This window comes from Gekko japonicus, unplaced genomic scaffold (assembly GCF_001447785.1).
Source record: "Gekko japonicus isolate JY-2015 unplaced genomic scaffold, Gekko_japonicus_V1.1 scaffold446, whole genome shotgun sequence".
Taxonomy (NCBI): Eukaryota; Metazoa; Chordata; class Lepidosauria; order Squamata; family Gekkonidae; genus Gekko; species Gekko japonicus.
In genome coordinates, this window is record NW_015168058.1 from 753,630 (window position 1) to 777,545 (window position 23,916).

A 23,916-nucleotide genomic window follows, 5' to 3' on the forward strand; every position below is an offset into this window, starting at 1 on the left:
ACATGCAAGACCTCCACACAAGTACTGCACATTCCTGATGACTGCTGGTGCTGGCATGTAGATGTATACATATTGCTTAGGATCTTTCTGATACCTGCTGTGCTTGTGCAGAGATTAAGCAATAAATCAGTGATCTCCAAGAACCACGGGCAAGTATGTAAATATATTTGCATTGGCCATAACAAAAAAAGAATAAATATCACCCTGAACAAAGCACTGAAAAAATATAAAGACTAATACTATTTAAACTGGAAACCAGCTATTAGAATAACTAAAACAGATTAATAAGAATTTATTCATCCCAATCCAAAGAAAGACATTCACACATGGAAAAATGGGCAAGTGAATTAGGAAGGCATCTGCTGACTTGCGGAGTGCCTCAAGGGGCGGTACTATCCGCAATGTTATTTAACATCTACATGAGCCCCCTAGCCCAGATTGTCCAGAGACATGGACTGGGCTGTCACCAGTACCAGCTCTATCTGTCGTTGGGCGGCTGGTCAGACTCTGGGCTGGAAGATCTGGACCAGGCGCTACAAGCCGTGGCTGGATGGCTTAGACTGAGCCAACTGAATCTGACAAGGACGGAGGTCGCAGAGGTCCGGAGTTAGAGATCTCTCTCCCGGCCTTTGACGGGGCACCATTGGTACCATCGTCGGAGGTAAGGAGTTTGGGAGTGTTCCTGGATGCCTCCTTAACAATGGAGGCCCAGGTAGCAGCCACTGCAAAGTCGGCCTTTTATGATTGTTGGCTGATTAGGCCGTTGGTTCCCTTCTTCGAATATACTGACTAGGCAACCTGAAGGACCGCCTCTTCCCGTATGTTCCCCCAAGAGCACTACGATCGGGGATCCTCCACCTCCTGGAAGTTCCAGGTCCCCGAGAGATTAAGTTTGCCCCTACTAGGGCCAGGGCATTTTCGGTGGTGGCTCCTACCTGGTGGAACGAGCTCCCGGGGGAGATCCGGGCCCTGCGGGACCTTGCGCAGTTCTGCAGGGCTTGCAAGACAGTGCTCTTCCGCCAGGCTTATGAGTAGGAGCCGCCACCGCCACTACCCCACCACCGCGGTAGCGTGTCATCGGCTGCCCCCACTAAAGGGGGGTAAGCATTGCCTGCCAGGAGTTTACAGACAGGGTGTGGGAGACCGCACTATCGAGATAGCTGGCTGCCAAAATTGGGGTGGGTGTTCCCATCTTGGAAGAATTGACATAGGAAGATTACAGCACCGTGATGTAGTATGGATTTTATTGTGGTTTCAAATGTTATTATTCTGTCACATGTTTTATTGTATTTTATATCTCGGCTTTGCCGCACGTGAGCCGCCCTGAGCCTTTGGGAGGGCGGGATACAAATCAAATGATGTTTTTATGATGTTTACTTAATTGTTTATTAACCGTCTATTTGTAATGTAACATTTTATATTGTTTTATTGTTTTACTTGGCACTATGCCCTGTTACTGGACAGTAACAAAAGGCTAAAAGATATGACGCCGGAAGATGAGCCCCTCAGGTCAGAAGGTGTCCAACATGCTACTGAGGAAGAGCAGAGGGCAAGTACAAGTAACCCCAGAAAGAGTGAAGCGGCTGGGCCAAAGCCGAAAGGACGCTCAGTTGTGGATGTGTCTGATGGTGAAAGGAAAGTCCGATGCTGCAAAGAACAATACTGCATAGGAACCTGGAATGTAAGATCTATGAATCAAGGTAAGCTTGACGTGGTCAAAAATGAGATGGCAAGACTGAACATCGATATCCTAGGAATCAGTGAACTAAAGTGGACAGGAATGGGCGAATTTAACTCAGAAGACCATTATATCTACTACTGTGGCCAGGAATCTCGTAGAAAAAATGGTGTGGCCTTTATAGTCAACAAGAGAGTGCAAAAGGCAGTACTGGGATACAATCTCAAAAATGACAGAATGATTTCTGTCCGATTCCAAGGCAAACCATTCAACATCACAGTAATTCAAGTGTATGCCCCAACCACTGATGCAGAAGAGGCTGAAGTGGACCGGTTCTATGAAGACCTACAACACCTCCTAGAACTAACACCAAAAAATGATGTCCTCATCATCATAGGGGACTGGAATGCTAAAGTAGGAAGTCAAAAGGTAACTGGAATAACAGACAAGTTTGGCCTTGGAAAGCAAAATGAAGCAGGGCAAAGGTTAACAGAGTTTTGTCAAGAGAACACACTGGTCATAGCGAACACCCTTTTCCAACAACCTAAGAGGCGACTCTACACATGGACATCACCAGATGGGCAACACCGAAATCAGATTGACTATATAATTTGCAGTCAAAGATGGAGAAGCTCTATCCAGTCAGTAAAAACAAGACCTGGAGCTGACTGTGGTTCAGATCATGAGCTACTCATTGCAAAATTCAGACTTAAACTGAAGAAAATTGGGAAAACCACGAGGCCATTCAGGTTTGACCTAGATCGCATCCCTGATGAATATACAGTAGAGGTGAAGAATAGATTCAAGGGTCTGGATTTGATAGATAGAGTGCCTGAAGAACTATGGACAGAGGTTCGTGACATCGTACAGGAGGCAGCAATCACCACCATCCCAAAGAAAAAGAAATGTAAGAAAGCAAAGTGGCTTTCTGATGAGGCTTTACAAATAGCAGAGGAAAGAAGGAAAGCGAAAGGCAAAGGCGAAAAGGAAAGATTTACCCAACTGAACGCAGATTTCCAGAGAACAGCAAGGAGAGATAAGGAGGCCTTCCTGAATGAACAGTGCAAAGTAATAGAAGAAAACAATAGAATGGGAAGGACTAGAGATCTCTTCAAGAAAATTGGAGAAATCAAGGGAGCGTTCCATGCAAAGCTGGCCATGATAAAGGACAAAAACGGTAGGGACCTAACAGAAGCAGAAGAGATTAGGAAAAGATGGCAAGAATACACAGAAGAACTATACAAGAAAGACCTCGATGTCCTTGACAACCACGACGGTATAATCACTGACCTCGAGCCAGACATCCTGGAATGTGAAGTTAAATGGGCCTTAGAAAGCATTACTAACAACAAAGCTAGTGGAGGTGATGGTATTCCAGCTGAGCTATTCAAAGTCTTAGAAGATGATGCTGTTAAAGTTCTGCACTCCATTTGCCAGCAAATTTGGAAAACGCAACAGTGGCCACAGGATTGGAAAAGATCAGTATACATTCCAATCCCAAAGAAGGGCAATGCCAAGGAATGTTCAAACTATCGCACAATTGCACTCATATCACACGCTAGCAAGGTCATGCTCAAGATCCTACAAGCTAGGCTTCAACAGTACGTGGATAGAGAACTACCAGAAGTACAAGCTGGGTTTCGAAGAGGTAGAGGAACTAGAGATCAAATTGCCAACATTCGCTGGATTATGGAGAAAGCAAGAGAGTACCAGAAAAATATCTACTTCTGCTTCATTGACTATGCTAAAGCTTTTGACTGTGTGGATCACAACAAACTATGGCAGGTCCTTAAAGAGATGGGAGTACCAGACCACCTCACATGTCTCTTGAGAAACCTGTATAAGGGCCAAGAAGCGACAGTTAGAACCGGATACGGAACAACTGATTGGTTCAGCATAGGAAAAGGAGTACGACAAGGATGTATACTGTCACCTTGCTTATTTAATATATATGCAGAGTACATCATGCGAAATGCTGGCCTGGATGAATCACAAGCGGGAATTAAGATTGCTGGGGAAAAGATCAACAACCTCAGATATGCAGACGATACCACTCTAATGGCAGAAAGTGAAGAGGACCTAAAGAGCCTCTTGCTCAGGGTAAAAGAGGAGAGCGCAAAAGTGGGCTTGAAGCTCAACATCAAAAAAACTAAGATCATGGCATCCGGCCCCATCACTCCTTGGCAAATAGAAGGGGAAGCTGTGGAAGTAGTGACAGACTTCACGTTCCTGGGATCCCAGATCACCGCAGACTGTGACTGCAGCCATGAAATTAAAAGACGCCTGCTCCTTGGGAGGAAAGCGATGGTGAACCTAAACAGCATGATAAAAAGTAGAGACATCACCCTGCCAACAAAAGTCTGCATGGTCCAAGCAATGGTATTCCCAGTAGTCATGTATGGCTGCGAGAGTTGGACTATAAGGAAGGCCGAGCGCCGAAGAATAGATTCTTTTGAACTATGGTGCTGGAGAAGACTCTTGAGAGTTCCTTGGACTGCAAGGAGATCAAATCAGTCAATCCTCAAAGAAATCAACCCTGACTGTTCCCTGGAAGGCCAGATAATGAAACTGAAGCTCAAATACTTTGGCCACCAAATGAGAAGGGAGCACTCACTGGAGAAGACCCTGATGCTGGGAAAGATTGAAGGTCAAAGAAGACGGGGACGGCAAAGGATGAGATGGTTGGACAGTGTCATCGACGCAACGAACATGAAATTGAGCCAACTTCAGAGGACAGCGGAAGACAGGAAGGCCTGGCGGGAGCTGGTCCATGGGGTCGCGAAGAGTCGGACTCGACTGTGCGACTGAACAACAACAACAAATGCCCTGTTAGCCGCCCTGAGCCTTCGGGGAGGGTGGGATAGAAATCCAAATAAATAAATAAATAAACAAACAGTAGTCCACGCATTAGACTTCTGCAGTGCTCTCTATCTGGGGCTGCCCTTGTCCCAAATTCGGAAGCTGCAGCTGGTGCAGAACGCGGCGGCCAAGCTGTTGTTGGGTCTCTCTCTGTGAAAGCACATCCACCTGCACTGAAAGCACTGCACTGGCTGCCTATAGCATACCGAATTCACTTCAAGGTGCTGGTTCTTACCCATATGTTCCCCAGAGAGCACTGCGATCGGGGACCCAGAACTGGCTGGTCCTCCCAACCATCAAGGAGGCCAGGTTTGCATCAACGAGGGCTAGGGCTTCCTCGGTGGTGCCTCCATTCTGGTGGAATGAGCTCCCAGAGGAGATCAGGGCCCTGTGGGACCTCTCCCGCCAGGCTTTTGGAGCCGCCACCACCACTGCCACCACCGACATCTGACAGTTTGGGGGAGCGAGCCCAACCCCCTGGGTCCCCCCAAATATAGTTCGACCTAAATATAGCCTGACCTGAGTGCCTGAGACATCTGTAGTAAATTATGACTCTGCCTGAGGAATTAATGCTAGCACTTTATTAAGTTGTATAATTACAGTTTTAAATTTGTGTCTGTCTGGTTTTATTATTTATTGTACCATTTTATATTATTGTAAGCCGCCCTGAGCCGGCCTTGTCGGGAGGGCAGGGTAAAAATCCAATAAATAAATTATGGTCAGGAGCCAGCATACCTGAGGGACCACCTTTTTCCATATGTTTCCCAGAAAGTACTGCGCTCAGGGACACAGAGTCTCCTGGCTCTCCCTGGCCCTAAGATGCCAGGCTGGCCATGACCAGGGCCTTTTCTGTGGTGGCTCCGCGCTGATGGAATGAGCTCCCTGATGATACCAGGGTCCTGCGGAATTTATTACAGTTCCGCAGGGCCTGCAAGACAGAGCTCTTCCACCATGCATTCGATTGAGGAGCTGCACTTAACATCAGAACCTTGCCCTGGAATCTATCAAAGGCTATCGTACTGTGCTATTTTTAACATACTATGGGCTGGACGGTAGCCCTATAAGCTAATGCTGACTGGATACCTGCTATGGATAACATCTAAAAACTATGCTTCATCGCCACATACAGATTCAGGTATTAATTAATCGAATGTATTACTAAAACAAACAAACAAACAAACAAACAAAAACGGGGGGGGGGGTTAAAGTTTTAGGTGGATCGGAAGCCTGTAGTGGCCTTTGCAGAGCCAGAAAAGGAGCCCTTGGGCAATTACTGTTTGGGTGTGTGTTTTTTTGCTCATCGCCACATATGTAATATTTATATAGCACCTTAGAATTGTCTTTATGGTTTTAACTTGTTTTTAAATTTATTTATTTATTAAACTTCTAACCCACCCTCCCGTCAAAGCAGCTCAGGGCGGCTTACATAAAGTCTTAAAACCAACATACAATTTAAAACCAGCAAAAGCAACATAAATTGTTCAAATTTTATTGTAAGCCGCCCTGAGCCTGCCTTGGCGGGGAGGGTGAGGTATAAATCAAATCAAATCTATCTCTCCTTATATATAATTGAGTAGTGCGGTGGCACTTTCCAGCTCTCCCATTGGCTGTGCAATGGGCTCCATCAGCCATTGGCCCGTCAGCTCCCACTCAAGAGTACTCGCATGCCATTGGCTGGATGCTGGGTCTGCTCCTCTTCCCTGCCCACTCCCACCTCAGCCACTGTTCCCTGTCAGAATTACTGGCAAATGGATGTCTCTCCCAACTACGACACTTCTCCTGCTTGGCTCCTCTGTGGAACTAACCTTTCCCTCAGTGGCTGCTGGTAGAAGGAAACCCTTTCCAGGCCTTTGTGAGGAACTCATTGGGGCCTGTCCTGACTAGGGTTGCTAGCTCCAGGGGTCTCCCTTCCAAGTACTGACCCTGCTGAGCTTCTGAAATCTGACGAGATCAGTCTATATACCAGGCGGCCTTCCCTCTGATTGTATATAATAATAATAATAATAATAATATACTTTATTGTCATTGTACATAGTACAACGAAATTAAGGTGCAATCATTCGGTGATCTACAAGCATACTCATAAACACTCACACAACCATTAGGGTTCACATTGCAACTTAACCACCAATGTCAACAAAACCACCAAATTCCAATTCATACAGCATTTAAAGCAATAATAGCTCTCGAATAAAAACTGTTTTTTAATCTGTTTGTCCTTGTTTTGATTGTCCTATATCTTCTACCCGAAGGCAGCAGTTCAAACAGGGAGTGTTCAGGGTGTGACAAATCCTGCAAAATGTTCTTTGCTTTTTTCAAGCATCGAGAACTATACAATTCCTCCATGAGTGGGAGAGGACAGCCAATAATCTTCTGGGCTGTGATGATAACTCTCTGGAGTGCTTTCCTATCCACAGCCGTACAACTGGCAAACCAGACACAGACACAGTATGTTAAAATGCTCTCTATTGAGCAGCGATAGAAAGACATCAGTATTTTCTCACTCAAGTTATTTTTCTTTAAAAGTCTGAGAAAAAAAAGCCTCTGCTGGGCCTTCTTCACCAGAGCAGTGGTGTTAGTGCTCCAAGTCAAGTTCTGCTCAATAATCACTCCCAAAAACTTAAAAGTAGCCACCCTCTCCACACGTTCTCCACCAATAAACAGTGGCTGAATGTCCGTTTTGTTCCTCCTATAGTCCACTACCAATTCCTTGGTTTTGGTGGTGTTGAGGATCAAATTATTTTCCCTGCACCAAACACAAAGCCGTTCCACCTCATCCCGATAAGCAGACTCATCATTCCCAGAGATGAGCCCCACCACAGTGGTGTCATCAGCAAACTTGATGATGGTGTTACTGGGGTGGGTGGGGGTACAATCCTGTGTGTAGAGCAAGGGGCTCAACACACAACCTTGTGGAGAACCGGTATTAAGGGTAAGGGCTGTGGACATATAGGACCCTACTCTAACCCTCTGGGGGCGGGCTGTCAAAAAGTTCAAAATCCAGAAACATATGGAGCTGGAGAGTCCAAGGCCCTCCAATTTGGACACTAATCTATCTGGGAGGATGGTATTAAAGGCAGAACTAAAATCCACAAACAACAGCCTCACATAACTCCCCGGCTGCTCCAGATGTGACAGAGCAGTATGCAGAGTAGTGTTGATGGCATCCTCTGTGGATCTGTTTGCCTTATATGCAAACTGGTGACTATCCAGTGTAGATGGAATACATGAGACGATGTGACTACGTGCCGGCACATTGCTGCAATGCTGGCATTATGGGGGTGGGGTTCCCCCTGGCGGCCCGATCCCAGATCTGCGGGAAATGGGGCGATTGAGCGGGGCTTTCACCGCCCCCCGGGGGGAATCTGGCAACTCTAAGTTCTTCAGAAGCTCAGGTAGAGGTTCTTCACATCCAGAGGTTCCCAACTAGGGGAACTCATTAGCATAACTCATTAGCATATGCCACACCCCCTGACATCACCAGAAGTGTGTCATAAGGCCACACCTCCTGACATCACCGGGAGTGTTTCATAAGGCCACACACCCCGCCCCCAATGGTCCAGGCCGCCACCGCCGGCCTTGCAGCTCCACTGCCGAGCCCCATGAGGGGCCTGGCGGTGGACCTGCAAGGCCGGCGGAAGTGCAAGGAAGCCCCGTGAAGACCCTCCCTGGCCCCAGGCAGGCAGGGGTAGGGAGAGGCAGGGAGGAAGCAACTTAGCCTCCCTCTTCTCCCTGCCAACTGGTCAGCACACTCTTTCAACACCCATCCCGTGATGCCATCAGGTCCAGCCGCTTTCCTCGGATTCACAGACCTCAGCGTATGCCTCACCTCATGCTCTTCTACCCTGAGGGAGGGGCCACCATGGACAGATGGTTGTAATATGGCTGTCCCCTTCGGCTCCACATCAAAACGGGCAAAGAAGAGATTAAGCTCCTCCGCCAATGAAGGGTCTCCATCCACGGCAGCAAGAGTTGGTTTATAATTGGTAATGTATTATAAACAGTATATGAGTAAAAACAATAATTCTGAAGCAAAAAATAGTGCTGCCCCCCACGTGACACAAACTTCTTTTTCAGATGGCACACCCAGGTGTCATAAGAGGCATTCCTTTCTGTGTGAGAGAAAAAGAGGGTTACCCAGGCCCCTAGCCAGGATTCTGTAATTCAGGGGGGGGGCTTTAAATAAGTTGGGGGGCACTGAGGTCACAAAATAAAAAATAAAATAAAAACTTTAAAAACTCACTTTTGTGGCGTTCGCACTCTGCTTGCCTACACGGGGAAGCAAGCCACGCTTGGGGAAGGGGCGGTGGTGGGGAGTCCTCCGGGTGGCCCAGAGAGCCAGGGGGCTGGATGGATGTTGGGGGGCCTTGGCAGGAAGACGGGGCCAGGCCCCGAGATGTCCCACTGTAGCTACAGGCCGGGGGTTACCTCTTCTAAGATGGTTCTTTTTATGAGGACTTGCATTAAAAATAATAATCAAAAAATTCTGCTGCCCAGTTAAGCAGGGTTATCTTGTTAGTTGATCAAAAATGTTTTAATCAATTACTTTAAGAAATGCTGCATCCTTAATAAATAACAACATCCCCCACTTAATCATTTTTTAAAAAATGGGCTCACATCATTGGACATTGCAGATAATGCATACAGTCTGTCACAGTCTGCGGTGATCTGGGATCCCAGAAACATGAAGTCTGTCACTACTTCCATGACTTCCCCTTCTATTTGCCAAGGAGTGATGGAGCCGGATGCCATGACCTTAGTTTTTTTTATGTTGAGCTTCAAGCCCACTTTTGCGCTCTCCTCTTTTACCTGAGCAAGAGGCTCTTTAGGTCCTCTTCACTTTCTGCCATTAGAGTGGTATCGTCTGCATATCTGAGGTTGTTGATCTTTCCCCCAGCAATCTTAATTCCCGCTTGTGATTCATCCAGGCCAGCATTTCGCATGATGTTCTAACCTTAACGAATTCCCTCAAAACCTCTCTCTCCCCATCCTGTGATGCAGGGCCCAGAGAATACCCTCCCCCCCATGTTATGCACCCAAATCACAGCCAACAATGCCCTTTAATCTATGGCACCTTCGACATGCAGAAGTGGAGCATTTGCAGTGGCCAAAGGAAGCCACCGTCAATTTATTGCAGAAATCATGGCAGCACTGAAGCTTTGTTTGGTAGTGTTATGCAGTGGCGGCCTCACTATCAGGCCTTCTCTCCAAGATCAGTCAGAGCAGACTGCTGTGTTCTCAGCACCTCCCTTAGGAATGTCGAGAGCCAGAAATGATTTCTGTCCATTCAGTTGAGTAGCTCAAAGACTGTGTCGTGAAGCACACAGATATTCAACAGTGTGTGCTGCCTGTGCTCCTATGATAATCAAAATAGAGTATTGCACCCTGTAAGTGGTATATCAGGAACTGCGGTGGCTCAAGTGGTTAAGATGCTGAACTGCAGGCTGTGGAAGGTTGGTAGTTCAGCAGTTCAAGACCTAGTTCCAGCTCCTGCCAGCCTAGCAGTTCGAAAGCAAGAAATTGCAAGTAGATAAATAGGTACCACTTCAGTGGGAAGGGAACAGCGTTCCGTGCGCCTTGGTGTTTAGTCATGCTGGCCACATGACCACGGAAACATCTTCGGACAGCGCTGGCTCTTCGGCTTGGAAATGGAGATGAGCACCGCAACCCTAGAGTCGGACTCGACTGGCTTTCAAGCAAGGGAACCTTTACCTTTAAGTGGTATATCACACGCTAGGATGGACTACTGCATGCGAGGGTGAAATGCTGTGCTTCGAGACCACTCATCTCAGGAAGCTAGGATGGATAGTGACATTCTGGGGTTGCTGTCCTCATAGGTGTCAGGCTATTATGGACTGGGGTAGAACACTGAATTATGGGAATGCCATCTCCATTGTTTGGGGTACAATTAGCCCATGGTGGCTAAATGGAACTTCCATGTTCTAAGACATTGTACCTTGGAATACCAGCATTTGGGCAGAGCAACGACAGGAAGAGGGGCTGAGCTCTGTCTTCTGCTTATAGGGTATCTAGCTGGCTGTTGTGGAAAACAGGATGCCAAACCAAATGGACCTCTGGCATAATCTACCAGGGCTCATGTTTTAAAATTATATCATCTCTGTAGTCGAAATGGAGCACAGCACGCTGAGATTGTTGAGTCCATGGTCCAAGGTGGACTGTTTCACACTCCATGTTCTCATCTGGAGTGCTAAATCTGGGGGTTGTGTTCTCCAGTGTCCAGGATGAATTGCTGCTCATTGGACTTGGGTTATTCATAGTTGAGAATGAAGTGTTGCATGCTGCAGTTGCTCTCTGTATAAATTAGGACACGCTGTTGCATTCCAGGGTTGCTGGCTCTATGGTCTAGGGTGAAACAGGGAATCCTTAGCATTGTCATTCTTGTGGACTGCACCAGTCTAACAAGGCCTAATGGACTATGTTTTCATCCCATCTAATCTTGGTCTTAAAGGAGAAGCCATGAGCATTTTGCTAACAATCTAATTCAGAGAACAATCCCCTGTACTTCTTCCCTTAGCCAGCTGAAGTAAACTGGCATCAAATATGTTGCAGTATTTCAGTGCCATGGTCATCCTGATGAGCAACCGACAAGCCTGAGGTTATTCTGTCACAGCTCCATGCATGCACACTCTCTGCCACCCTGCCTTATCCAGTACAGTCCAGTACAGTTTTCATCCTGAACCTGTTTTGGGCAGCTTTCTCATCCTTCCTTCCTTTCCCTTCCATGGCACTCTGACCTATTTATCCCTGAGGAGTTTCAGAGCCAGCTCGCATTTTTGTTTCTGCTTTAGCTAGCTGGACACAGAATCCCCAGAGCACTCCTGTCAACTAGAAGCACTCTCTGATCCCTTAGCAGTCTGGCCAGCTCTTGTACCTGGGTGGGGATGAAGGATGCTGGGGGATGGAGCTCCACTTTGCCGTCAGCATGGCTCAGAGAAGATGAGTTTTGGAGTGGGGTGTTGATTCTTTCCTGTCAGTCACTCTGCCACTAGTTAACAGCTTGCTCAACAATCCGCCATTCACAGCAGAAGAGGTTTGGTGGATGTGGATCTGTATCCCTCACCCCTTCATTAAGAAGAAATTTCCCCGGTCCTGGAAGCTTTAACCAACGAAATAAGAGAAAACAAAAAGGTGCCGGACTCATGGAAAGAAGCAATTATTTCTTTGATTCCAAAGGAAGGACAAGATTCAACAAATGTAAAGAACTACAGGCCAATATCTCTTTTGAACAACGATTATAAAATCTTTGCAAAAATTATTGCAGAAAGGGTGAAAAACTATTTACAAACGGTAATTTCTGAAGATCAAGCGGGCTTTTTACCCAAAAGGCAGATTAGAGACAATGTAAGAATAGTAATGGACGCAATTGAATATTATGAAAAGCACCCAGAAAAAGAAGTAGCTTTTCTGTTTGTTGATGCAGAAAAAGCTTTTGACAATCTTAATTGGAATTTTATGCACCAGATGATGGAAAAGATTGAAGCGGGACAACATTTTAGAAATTGTATTGAAGCTATCTATTCTGAACAAAGAGCTAAAATAAATGTGAATAAAGAACTGACAGATAACTTCAAAGTACAGAAAGGAACAAGGCAAGGTTGTCCGTTATCACCGTTATTATTTATCTGGGTATTGGAAATACTTTTACAAAAAATACAGTACGATCAAGAAATAAAGGGCTTGACACATAAAGGACACCAATACAAATATCGAGCATTTGCAGACGATGTAATGTTTATGGTGGAAAACCCAACAGAAAAATTGACATTGCTTTTTCAAAAAATAAAGGAGTTTGGAGAATTGGCCGGCTTTTACGTAAATAAGAATAAAACAAAACTTATATGTAAAAACATGATCAAACAAAAACAAGTGGAACTACAAGAACTGGTACAATGTGAAGTAGTTAAAAAAACAAAATACCTTGGAATTGAATTAACGGCAAAAAATATAGACCTATATAAGAATAATTATGAGAAATTATGGACTAAGCTGACTCAAGATTTTAAGAAATGGGATAAAATGAACTTATCACTGATGGGAAGAATATCAGTTATAAAAATGAATGTCCTACCACGTTTGATGTTCCTGTTCCAAACAATACCAATTCTGCATAAAACGGATTTGTTGGCCAAGTGGCAACAAGAGTTGTCAAAATTTGTTTGGGCAGGCAAGAAACCAAGGATCAAAATGAAAATACTTTGTGATGCCAAAGAAAGAGGAGGTCTACAAATGCCAAATCTTAGACTATATTATGAAGCGGTTTGTCTAACATGGATGGATCAATGGGTGAAGCTTGAAAATGACAGATTGTTGGGGTTGGAAGGGCATGATTGTAGATTTGGCTGGCATGCATATTTATGGTATGACAAGATAAAAATGGACAGTTTTTTTAAACTTCACTTGGTGAGAAAAGCTTTGTATATGGTATGGACAAGATATAAGAAGTACCAGAGTGACTTAAGACCATTGTGGATTGTACCAGTAGAAGTGTTGATATCTTACTCAAGACAGCGAGGTAGAGACTGGTTGCCATATAGAGATTTAATTAAAAAAGAGGGAACAGAGTGGGTAATGAAAAAGCAGAATGAAATTGAATATGAATATGAGTGGTTGAAATATATGCAGATTTATGATCTTTTTAGATCTGACAAAAAAAACTATGGTTTTAGAGAGGAAAAAAATGAAATTGAAAAGGTTTGGGAGAGTGGAGGAGGAAAAAATATTTCTAAAATGTATAAGGTGTTGTTAAAATGGTATACTGAAGATGAAACTGTTAAAGAACAAATGTTAAAATGGGCTATTAATATGAATAAGGAAGTGGATATGGAAACTTGGGAATATTTGTGGAAAAACTCTATTAAGATCTCGACATGTACTAATGTTAAAGAAAATTGTTATAAGATGATGTATAGGTGGTACATGACACCTAAGAAGATTGCAAATATGAATCAAAATATGTCAAACAAATGCTGGAAATGTAAGAGGCATGAGGGCTCATTTTATCATATGTGGTGGACTTGTGAGAAAGCTGTAGACTTTTGGACAAAAGTCCACAATGAAATGCAAAAAATACTGAAATGTTCTTTTAAAAAAGCACCGGAAATTCTGCTTTTGGGACTCAAAATGGAAGAAGTCAATACGACTAAAAAAACTTTACTCTGGTACCTGATAGTGACAGCGAGAATGATTTATGCTCAGTTTTGGAAGACGGAAAAGGTACCAGAGGTTGAAGAATGGATACAAAAAGTTCTGTTCATGGCACAAATGGATAAGATTACAAAAAAACTGAATAACAAAGAAGACGATGAGTTTTTTGGAGAATGGAATGATTTTAAAATTTATCTGGAAAAGAACTGGGATGTGAAACAAAACTTAATATGTTTAGATCAATATTAAGTCAAACGATGTTATCTTTAGATTGTAATGATGAAAAACTGATATTGTTGATGATATGAAGTAATTTGGAGCAGGGGTGGAAGCATTGTGGGAAGCCATTGGAGGGAGGGGAGGAACTGGGAATGGGGTAGACAATTGATAGAATGAAATGTTTTATATGTTGTATTCCTGAGAAAATAAAATTTGTTTACCAAAAAAAAGAAAAAAAAGAAATACCTTAGACTCCTTGATATCCTTCTGATGAAGAGCAGAAATATCTAGTGGTACACCAAAGGCTATTACACAGAAGATGGAAAGGATTCATCATTCATGGGACAAGAATCAATGGTTTTAAATGGAAAGCATATCTTAAGAAGAAGTTAAAAGGCCTGAGTGTTATGTATTGTGTTATATGGATAGCCTGAAATATAGAATGAGCCTAAACATTGCCCAAACATTGCAGGTTTTTGGGATGCAGTTTTAGCAGAAATCAAAACTCTGGTGACATGTAAACTCCCCAAGGACCCTGCTTTTATTCTTTTGAATCTGTGGCCCGATATTCCTATTCGAAAATCGGTAAAGGAGCTGATCTCGGTATTACTTACTGTAGCCAAGTGTATGATTGTGAGGCATTCGAAATCTGATTGCGAGGCACTGGAAATATCAAGCTATCCCTACTATAAGCCAATGGTACACTAAACTTTGGGATTACTTTGTTGATGATAAGATTTCGGAATGGTTAGCCTGGTGAGGTTCAACAGAGGTTTCCTATAGTTCAATGGATAACTGGAATATTTTATTTGATAAACAAAACAGGTTTATAACGCATATGCCATGTAATCCATGGATTGATGTCAAGTCATTATATATGTTTTAATGATTAATGGAAGAGAACAAAGTAAGGGGTTGGTAATTTAAGTTTTTGTTGTTGTAACTACGGGTACAGTAATAAAAAACCCAGTTTTGAGCTGTAAGTTTGTTAATATGATGTTGTTTGTTATATTAAGTGTTCCAATATCATTTCAAAACTGTTTGTTTTGCTTACCCTTCTCTTTGTAAGTGTTGCATTTTGCTGTATTAATGTTTTATTACTTAATGAAATTTATTTAATATATATATATATCAGGGAAGACTATGACTTTCGGCGGGAACAAACCCTATTGGCCCTCAGCACTCACTTAGGATTGGACCTTACTGTTCTAGGGGTGTGGTTTAGCCAGTTCCAAACCATATATAAATTAGGGTTGTTCTGTGTGTTCTGTTGTTGTTGTGTTCTGTTCTAATAAACTGAAATCACTGGTTAAGAAAAGAGCTGCCTGATCTTGAGTTACAACACGGAGCCATCAGAGCTCTGCCAAAAAAAAAAAGGGGGGGGGAAGCTAAGGGGTCTTTACAGCTCTCTAAAAGTATATGGAGAGATGAAGCTATTAAAGTAAAAGGGAGATATGCTGTTTAGGGTAAAGGATATCATGAGTTCAAGAATAAATGATTATATAAGCAACTCATTAAGAAAACGCAAGAATCAGTACCATTTTTCTAACAGCCCAAAGAATAAAATTTTTGAAGAATCTCCCTAGGGGATTTTTGAGGGTAGAGAATTTGTTATCCATTTAAAAACAAAGCCAGACACATTTGAGAGAAGCAGCTTGGTGCATTTTCACTTGATGGCTTACCAAATAGGAGTAGAAATTATCCTTCACTGATTTTAGGACCTCGTGTCCTTTATCAAAGGCAGAGACTGCCACAAGTGCAGATGGGACATCAGACGTGGTGCGTAAGTGGAAAGGGGAGATCTCTCAGGATTTCTTAGGATGTGTTCATCCCCCATGCCTTCATGTAGAGGGAAGGCCTCATCCCCATCAAATGCCTGGAGACTGGGCAAAAAGCTCCTTAGGCGGGCTACCTCCTATTACCCTTCTTTCCATTTTTCCTCTACATGATTCCACATTTGCATTTTGGCCTGCTGAAGGAACAGGCCAACAGCATATAGACTCAGCAAGCCCCCACACCAAGGATCTTCTGAGCTCTGGCAATAGTTGGCAGTGGAAAAACACTGTCAAGTCACAGCCGACTTATGGCGACCGGCCCCTCATGGGTCGTTTCAAGGCAAGAGATGAGCAAAGGTGGTTTGCCATGGCCTGCCTCTATGCAGCAGCCCTGGGCTTCCTTGGTGGCTTCACTTCCAAGATCTGATGAGATCAGGCTAGCCTGGGCCAAGCAGGTCCGTGTCTGGCAATAACAGCTAGAAGTAATATTATACTGGGCATGGCTGCTGCGTACATCAGCACTTGGAGTCATCAGTCGTTCCTGGTATCCCCTGTCCTCTCAGTTGCCAGGTAAATCTCCTTACAAAAAGGTAACACTTTTATGCCTCATGTTCACCTAATGATTATGCATCTGAAGTTGGGAAGGGATTCTACAATGGATGACCCTGAATTTTCACACTTCAGCACCTTAGAACAGGAGGGCTCCACAAATTCCAAGTGGCACATGGAGAATCATCATGAAAGACCATGTCCCAACACATTACAAACCTAGGGCTTCCTTGGGGGAAAGAAATTATAAAAAAACTAAACTGATTTTTTTTTTGTAATTTTTGTTGAAACTTGCTAAATACTCTGACAAACAGGCCTTAAGCCAAAATTTGCTGGGAATTTCACTTTAAATCTTTATGCACCTTCTGGAATTCTAAAGGTGGCTCTCTCCGGGCATTTGTCCTTCTGTCCATTCTGTCCAAACCTTTCTGCCTGCCATGTGCTACACGGGGATACTACTGAATTATCTGGCAGGAGGACTGATGTCAAGATTACCAAGGGCCGGACAAGATACTCTGAGGGATATGGAGCTGCTGCTGCTGCTTTGTACTTTGTCTTCCTTGCAATTTCTATAATACCATGTGAAATGAGATTACAAGAGCAATAGCGAGACACCCACATGATGATGTCAGGTCACCGTGTTTGCATCTGATGTGATAAGCAAGGGAGGGCTAGAAGCTCCCTGTCTATCATCAAATCTAGTATTACATGGAGCCAATGCATGAAAAGCACCCTGAAAACACTCAAATAAACATTATGTAAATGCAAAGTATTCTTATTTGCTTTCCCCTATGGGAGAAAAAAGAGTGAGGGGAGAAAGCAAGCATAGGAAACGAGGGTAGACAGTTCAATGAGATGGGCAAGAATGAAACAGGTCTGGATTGTGAAGAAAAGAGTCAGAAAAGGGCGGACAAGGAAGCATGTTGTCACTAAGACAGCAGGATTCATTACTATGCAACACAGACTTCGTAACGTCCTTGCCTGCCCAAAATGGAAAAGATGGTTCCCAGAAACCAGGTCACTTAATTGATCATTTACTGGAATACAAGATGCATACAGCGCTGTTGCCTTAGTAACTGTTGCTATGCAACACAGTCTGAGATCTACATTTCAGTATCAGAAATTGAACATACTTGAGCACAGGTGAGGAAGCACATCTCATGACCCCTCTCACACACCAAGGTAACCTTGCAAAAACATAAATAATACTGAGTCCCCTAATGTTCCTTTCCTCAAACAATCCACTAAATAATCATGGAATCGAAAACTAGATTACTTACTATCTCTTGTGTGCATAACACCTTTCTGCTAAGAAAAAAACCCTTCCAAGAAACACCTGGAGTTATCTTACAGGAAGAGTCATGGCCCAAACACTCTATGACTCAGTGACACAGCATCTGCTTTGCATACAGAAGGTTCTAGCTTCAATCCCTGGTGTGTCCTATTAAAGTGCTCAGGCATTAGGTGATGAGAAAGACCTCTGTCTGGGACCCTGGAGAGCCTCTATCCATCATACTAGACTATATTGACCCTGACAGATCAATAGTCTGATTCAGGGCTCTTTTTGTAGAAAAAGCCCAGCAGGAACTTATTAGCATAATAGGCCACACCCAACAGCAGGAACTCATTAGCCTATTGGGCCACACCCCTGACAGCACAGCTCATTAGCACATTAGGCCGCACCCACATGTTACCAGAAGTGTGGTTACCCAGCCACACCCACCTTTTGCTTCTTATTCTGTTCACCTTGTTTGTTGTCAAAAGCCAGGGCCTTTTTTTGTAGCAGGAACTCCTTTGCATGTTAGGCCACACACCCCTAATGTAGCCAATCCTAATGAGTTTCTGCTGTTGGGTGTGGCCTATTATGCTAATGAGTTCCTGCTGGGCGTGGCCAACTTGGGAGCCCGCCGGAACTCCGTTCCTGTGCGTTCCTGCCCAAAAATAGCCCTGGTCTGATTCACTCTAAGGCAGCTTCACAGGGTTTATATGTAGCAGACACTACTAGCTTCTTATCTGTGGAAGACATTCACAGATATACATACATCTGGAAGCAGAGTTGTGCCCTATGCTCAGAAGCTGTCTATCACCAAAATCCAGGGGGTGGGGGGTCCAAATCCAGTGGTCCAAATGTTAATAAGGTAGCTCAGGAACTACAGGGGACATTAAGTTAAGTAAGATGGTGCTCCTATTAATTCCATAGCTAAGAAGTCTACATATCCACAGTCTAGACTCCCCAATTCTGTGGTGAAGACAGGGACAGGGCTGTGCAGGTGAACCCAGAGACGGGGTGAACTATTCTCAGGCACAATGGTTGCTGTCGGTGGCCCGGCAAAGTATAGGTCACTCACATAAATCTGGTCCTGCTGGTAGCGCTGGTGCAGATTGAGCAAGATGGCCGCCTCGTGCAAGTCCCCCAGCATGGACATGTCCTCCACTCCCTCCACACTGGACTGGTGCATTGGCAGAATCTTCTCCCTGGGCAGAGAGGCCCACGGGTAGCAAAATCTCTACAGGGAAGGAAAATACGGCAGAGAGAAATGCCAGACTAAAAGACAGTGTGGGCTAAAGGTCCTGGCAGCTCTAGTTGACTCTTCTCTGCTCCTGAGAAGCAAGACACATTTTTTAAAATAAGCAGGATGGGAAAACACAGGAATACTCTGAGCCATTTCACCCATTATGTAGAAGCAACCCAAAGTTGGCTACTCAGCAAATATGCAGTGGGGATTTGCAGCCAATTATGGCTGTCTGACACATCTACATGTTTGCAGATATGTGCAAAATGCCACATTCACTCTTTGCACTTGTAGGTGAACGCCTAAAAATGTAACACGTTTGAAGAGGTCCTCAGAAGCCACTCAGGGGTATCTGGATACAAAGCCCCACCGTCTGTACTTTGGCTCTATGCTCACTGTCACGAATTCTGCAGCATACGTTAAGCAGAATTGTTCAGGAGGGTATTTTTGTACTATGGAATGAGGTTGAAATAAATGTCTGAGAGATTTTACCCAGTTTTCACTGCTTTGTTCCACAGTTTTGAAACCGAGTTCTATTGCATTGTTTCCAAGTATTACACTGTTTTAGTACATTGTTCTCTAATTTAGTAATCAAGTTTTACTCAGTCTTAGTTGTGTGTTTTATACTGTTCTTGCACTGTTTTAAATATTGGTCTAAGGAGAAAGCACACCTTCCTTCATAAATCAGAGGAAGGATTTGCTTAGGAGTGGTGGAAAGGAACAAATTCACTACATCACTACTGGGATTATCATCGATTTCAGAATTTGCTAGTTTCAGAAATATTACATTGTGAATTGCTTGTATGTTTCTCCTTCAGATAACCTATTTGGGCTCACAGCTGTTTTCCCCTAGCATTTAGGTACTCTATTGCTTTATTCAGCATCACAACATAGAGAAACAATATGCAACGCTTACAGAGGACAAAGTCTTAAGAAAAAATATAACACAAAGGAATAAAAGGAACTGCGATATTTAACACTTGGCAGTCTTTGGCAATGCAGCATGTTATGTTTTTTATTTAGCACAAATGCACAGGAGAATTACCCAGGAGTGCTATCTTCAGAGGCCCATAAAAATCACAGTCTTCCATTTCACTCACCTCACCATAGTCTGAAGTGAACAGCACCAACCCGTCAGCGCAGGATTCAACAGTGCAGGGCTGCAGCCGGTCCTTCTCCTGTAGCCACACACGAGTTCCCTGCAACCATTCACAGCAGGATCCTAAGCATATATTCTGCATATACGCATTAAGTGAGCATCTTCTCCCCCATGGATGCTTCCTAGTGGTCACCTACTAGCAGCAAAAGCACCCTCTCCTACCTTCAAGAAGGGCACCCATTTTAAACACGTGCACGATCATCAACGTCTCCATCATCAAGTTACAACTTGCAGGTGTGGATGGGCCACCACAGACCAAAAGGTACACAGAAAACACCCACAGCTCCTCAAGAACAACTCTTTTCTCTGGAGCCAATTCACACAAGTTATCAAGTATAGCATAACGGAACAGTGAGAAATCAGATAACATACTGGGTCTCAGCAAAAAATCATCAGGGATATGCTGTCTTCCATTTCTCTACACTAAGTTGCTGTGGGAATGCAAACAGCACGAATTTATTCATCCCTCTTCATAAACTCACAAATCTGCTAAATGATCACCCCAACTGCTACCAAACACATACATTTTACTATCTTTTGGAAAGACGTTAATGGAGCAGAAAAACGTCTGAAATACATTTGGTCAAGCAAGCCATACTGGCAAGGAATACCACACGGGTACCCTTCCCTGATCTCTGAGGGACACCAGCTGATGATATGTACATTCAGGAATGTGGATACAAGTTTGTTGCAGGGAAAGGGAAAGGGACAGAGAAGTATCCCACACTCTGCCTGCACCAGGGCCCATCCTTCTGCTTTTCCCTCAGCAACCTGAACTCAAACAATGGGAGAGAATAAAAAGTAAACACTGAATTAAATACACTATCCTAAACTGGATCAGGTTATAAGAAAATGAGCTTAATAGTTATACAGTAATGAGACACCCAAGGGAGGAAAGTGGCCTGACGGCAGAAGCAGGGCTGGCAGAGTCAGTGGCCTTCTCCACGCTGCTCCTCAGCTCTAGGTCGCCACCTCCCAGAGCAGGTTTTGCTTCAGAACAGCAGCTGCATAGAAGCGCCCTGCACATCAATCACTTGTAAAGGGCTACAGTAACTTCAGGAAGTGTCTCTTCTGCACCGCCCTTAATGCCCAGACAGATAAAGACTTTTAAGTATTCCAGCTTTCAGGTCAGAAAATACCAGCACCCTGCTCATGAACACATCCAACTGGAAGACATTCAGGTCTGGGGTTAAATAATGTAGCACTCTAACTTCATAAAGCAGTTCTAGTTCCCTGTGAACTTTCCGCACCACACTGGGAAACCAGCCATGCGAACTGTAGGACCGGCTCTGGTTTCCAAGCACAGTTAAGTGTGCAGATCTACAGAGGCTTTCAGGGCTGTGAGGATCAGCTGCACTTCCTGAATTAATCCAATATCCCAAATACATTCCTTGAGGACACATCCCATGATGTTACAGGGGCCACCGAATTTTGTTGTTTTGGGGTTTTTTTAAAAAAAACCACTTGGGCATATCCTACAAAATGGAAGCCAGCCAATATGTATTACTCTGTTTCCCGGAACACTGGGTCATGCTTCTAATGTAAGTTCATTAGCCTCAATGCCAACCAATCTCAGAGTGCTGAGATCCATCAACAAGAACAAAACTACCCCTCTGACTCCCTTACACTGGACTAGTGGGATTTCAGGCTTCCACCACAATTAGACTGCAACATTCACACTATTAGAGCTTTTGTACAATAACACATGCTTTCAGAAATAAGAAAGGCAACAAAAACATTGCTAGGACAGTATCTTCAGAGCTGTGCACATATTCAAAAGTGTTGTGCTATTGGCCCACTTAGAATGCCTCATCATTCTCAGTCTTCCTTCTCCATTCATATGACACTGTTGCAAGAGGCAAATGAAAAATTTTCATCACCTTCCAGCATTATCAGTTCAAAAAAACAAACAAACAGAACTGCAGGTAAAGAAGCTAGACAATCATAACCCTATGAAAATGCTGCAAAAATTTTCAGTGTCTTTTGCACTGGGGTGGGGGGCTTCAGTAGTTGAAAACAGTTTCACACTTCTACAAATCTGCTGAATTACAACGTAGGTAGCTTCCAGTGCATCCCGAGGCCATTCTCGCTCCATGCTGGGCTTACGTGGGGCAGGCCGGGGAAGGGACTCAGCTTCCTCCTCTTTCTCACCTTCCTCCTCCAAGGTGACGGTGACGTCCTTCTCAATCAATTATTTCACCAGCTTGGGGAGGTTCTTTACCAGGTATTGGCAACCTTCCTTCAGCTCCTTCAGATCTGAGTGTAGGCTGGACTGGCTCCTCTCTGCAGCCGCCTTGTCCTCCCACTCTTCTCTCATCCATCCTAGATTGGGATCATCCTGGAACGTACGGGATACCCTCTGTCGTTCCCATTTGGTGCGCCCTCGAGCACCATGGAGACCAGGAGTACCCCCCAACCAAGCTGGATCATCCCAGTGATCGGGGGGTTGGAAGAACACCCCGGTAGACTTTCCCATCTTCTTATGGAAGTCAGGGCCAGCAACTCAGGTTCAGACCCGGTACTGGTCCCGGCTCCGCCGGCTCCATCTCCGTTCCCCATAATGATGGTGGGGTTTCGGGTAAGAGTGATGAGATTCCTGACAATCTGTCAGGCTTAAGTCAACTCACTCTCGAACACAGGCTTTCTTGAGAGAAAGTTTATTGAAGAGATTTGAGATACTGTAAAGGTGAACTCTTTGTCAGGAATGAGGGGGGGGGGGAAGTGGGGACCCAGTGTATAACCAAAACCCACATTCCAGTCATACGTCACACAGTCACAAGTATAAGCAATCCTAAGAACCCAGACGAATACAATGGTTCAACTAGCCATTCAAAGTCTTATCATCTTCAAGGACACTTCTCATGAGAAGCTCCCGAGGTGCTGCTTGAGAAAACGGTTATATGCGTTGCCTCCCTAAACTACAGACATTCACACAGACGCCCTCCCTCCCACAAGCCCCACTCCACACCACCAGGAATGTCAGCAAGGGTGAGCGATAAACATACGGCTGGATACATCTGCTTTAGTTGGGGAAGCAAGGGGGGGAAGGGAACGGGATGCGGGTTACATTGAAGCAGGTTGGTAATACTACAGGTGTAACATAATAGAAGGTGAACCCAAGTCTGACACTGATCTCAGACTTGCATTATTTGCCACAGCCTGTGTTCCCTTTTATCAACTCACTGAGACTAGCTTTCCACCGCTTAAAGGAATCCTTCTTACCTTCTACAGCTTCCATTACTTGCCATGCAGGCTTTTTCCTATACCTATTTGTGCCTTTCCTAACCTGCGGTATATATTTTTTCTGAGCGTCAAAGATTGTAGCTTTAAATAGTCTCCAAGCTTCCCTAATGGTTTTGTCTCTTTCTACTTTTCCTATCAGTTTCTTCCTCACATGTCCCCTCATTTCAGAGAAGTTACCCCTTTTAAAGTTAAAAGTAATTGTATCGGGTTTTTTTGGCAACTCCCTATTTATACAAATTTTGAACTCAATAACATTATGGTCATTGTTCCCAATCACTTTTATCTCTCTCACCAGGACTTGGGCGTTACTTAGGACCAAATCCAGGATCGCCTCTCCCCTGGTAGGTTCGGTGACCATCTGTTCCATAGCACAGTCATTAAGAGTGTCTAGAAACTCAATCTCTTTTCCCCGACTTGAACACATATTGACCCAATCAATGTGCAGGTAGTTAAAATCACCTATTACGACACAGTTATTTCATCTAGCCACTATCATTCATTCCTTATTTTATAATCCTCCTCTATCTTTTGATCTGGGGGGCAATAACAAAGATCTAAGAAGGGTATTTATTATTCAGTAGGATCAAAATTAAAAACCATGCCTGCCTCTGCAGAGCTTCTGCCATGAGGCAAGAGCCTGCCTTTATGGAAGTCTGGAGAGCAAGGATTGATTGGAAAAATGATAGCCCTTATCAGCAGAGTGGACAGGCTGGGTGAGGGTCTGGTTGACAGCCACTATGCTGCTTTGTAACCTGT

At 44.2% G+C, this 23,916-nt stretch overlaps 1 protein-coding gene across 1 annotated transcript in view; it reads right to left on the reverse strand.

Annotated features, from left to right (window-relative positions):
- The window catches only part of LOC107113208 (unconventional myosin-X-like), a 124,573-nt gene extending 104,574 nt beyond the window's left edge, over window positions 1-19,999 (reverse strand). The window contains 2 exon segments of the mRNA XM_015414503.1: window positions 18,594-18,752; window positions 19,859-19,999. Of these exon segments, the coding sequence (XP_015269989.1) occupies window positions 18,594-18,752; window positions 19,859-19,999 (300 nt within the window).
- Window positions 20,000-23,916: the final 3,917 nt, after the last annotated feature.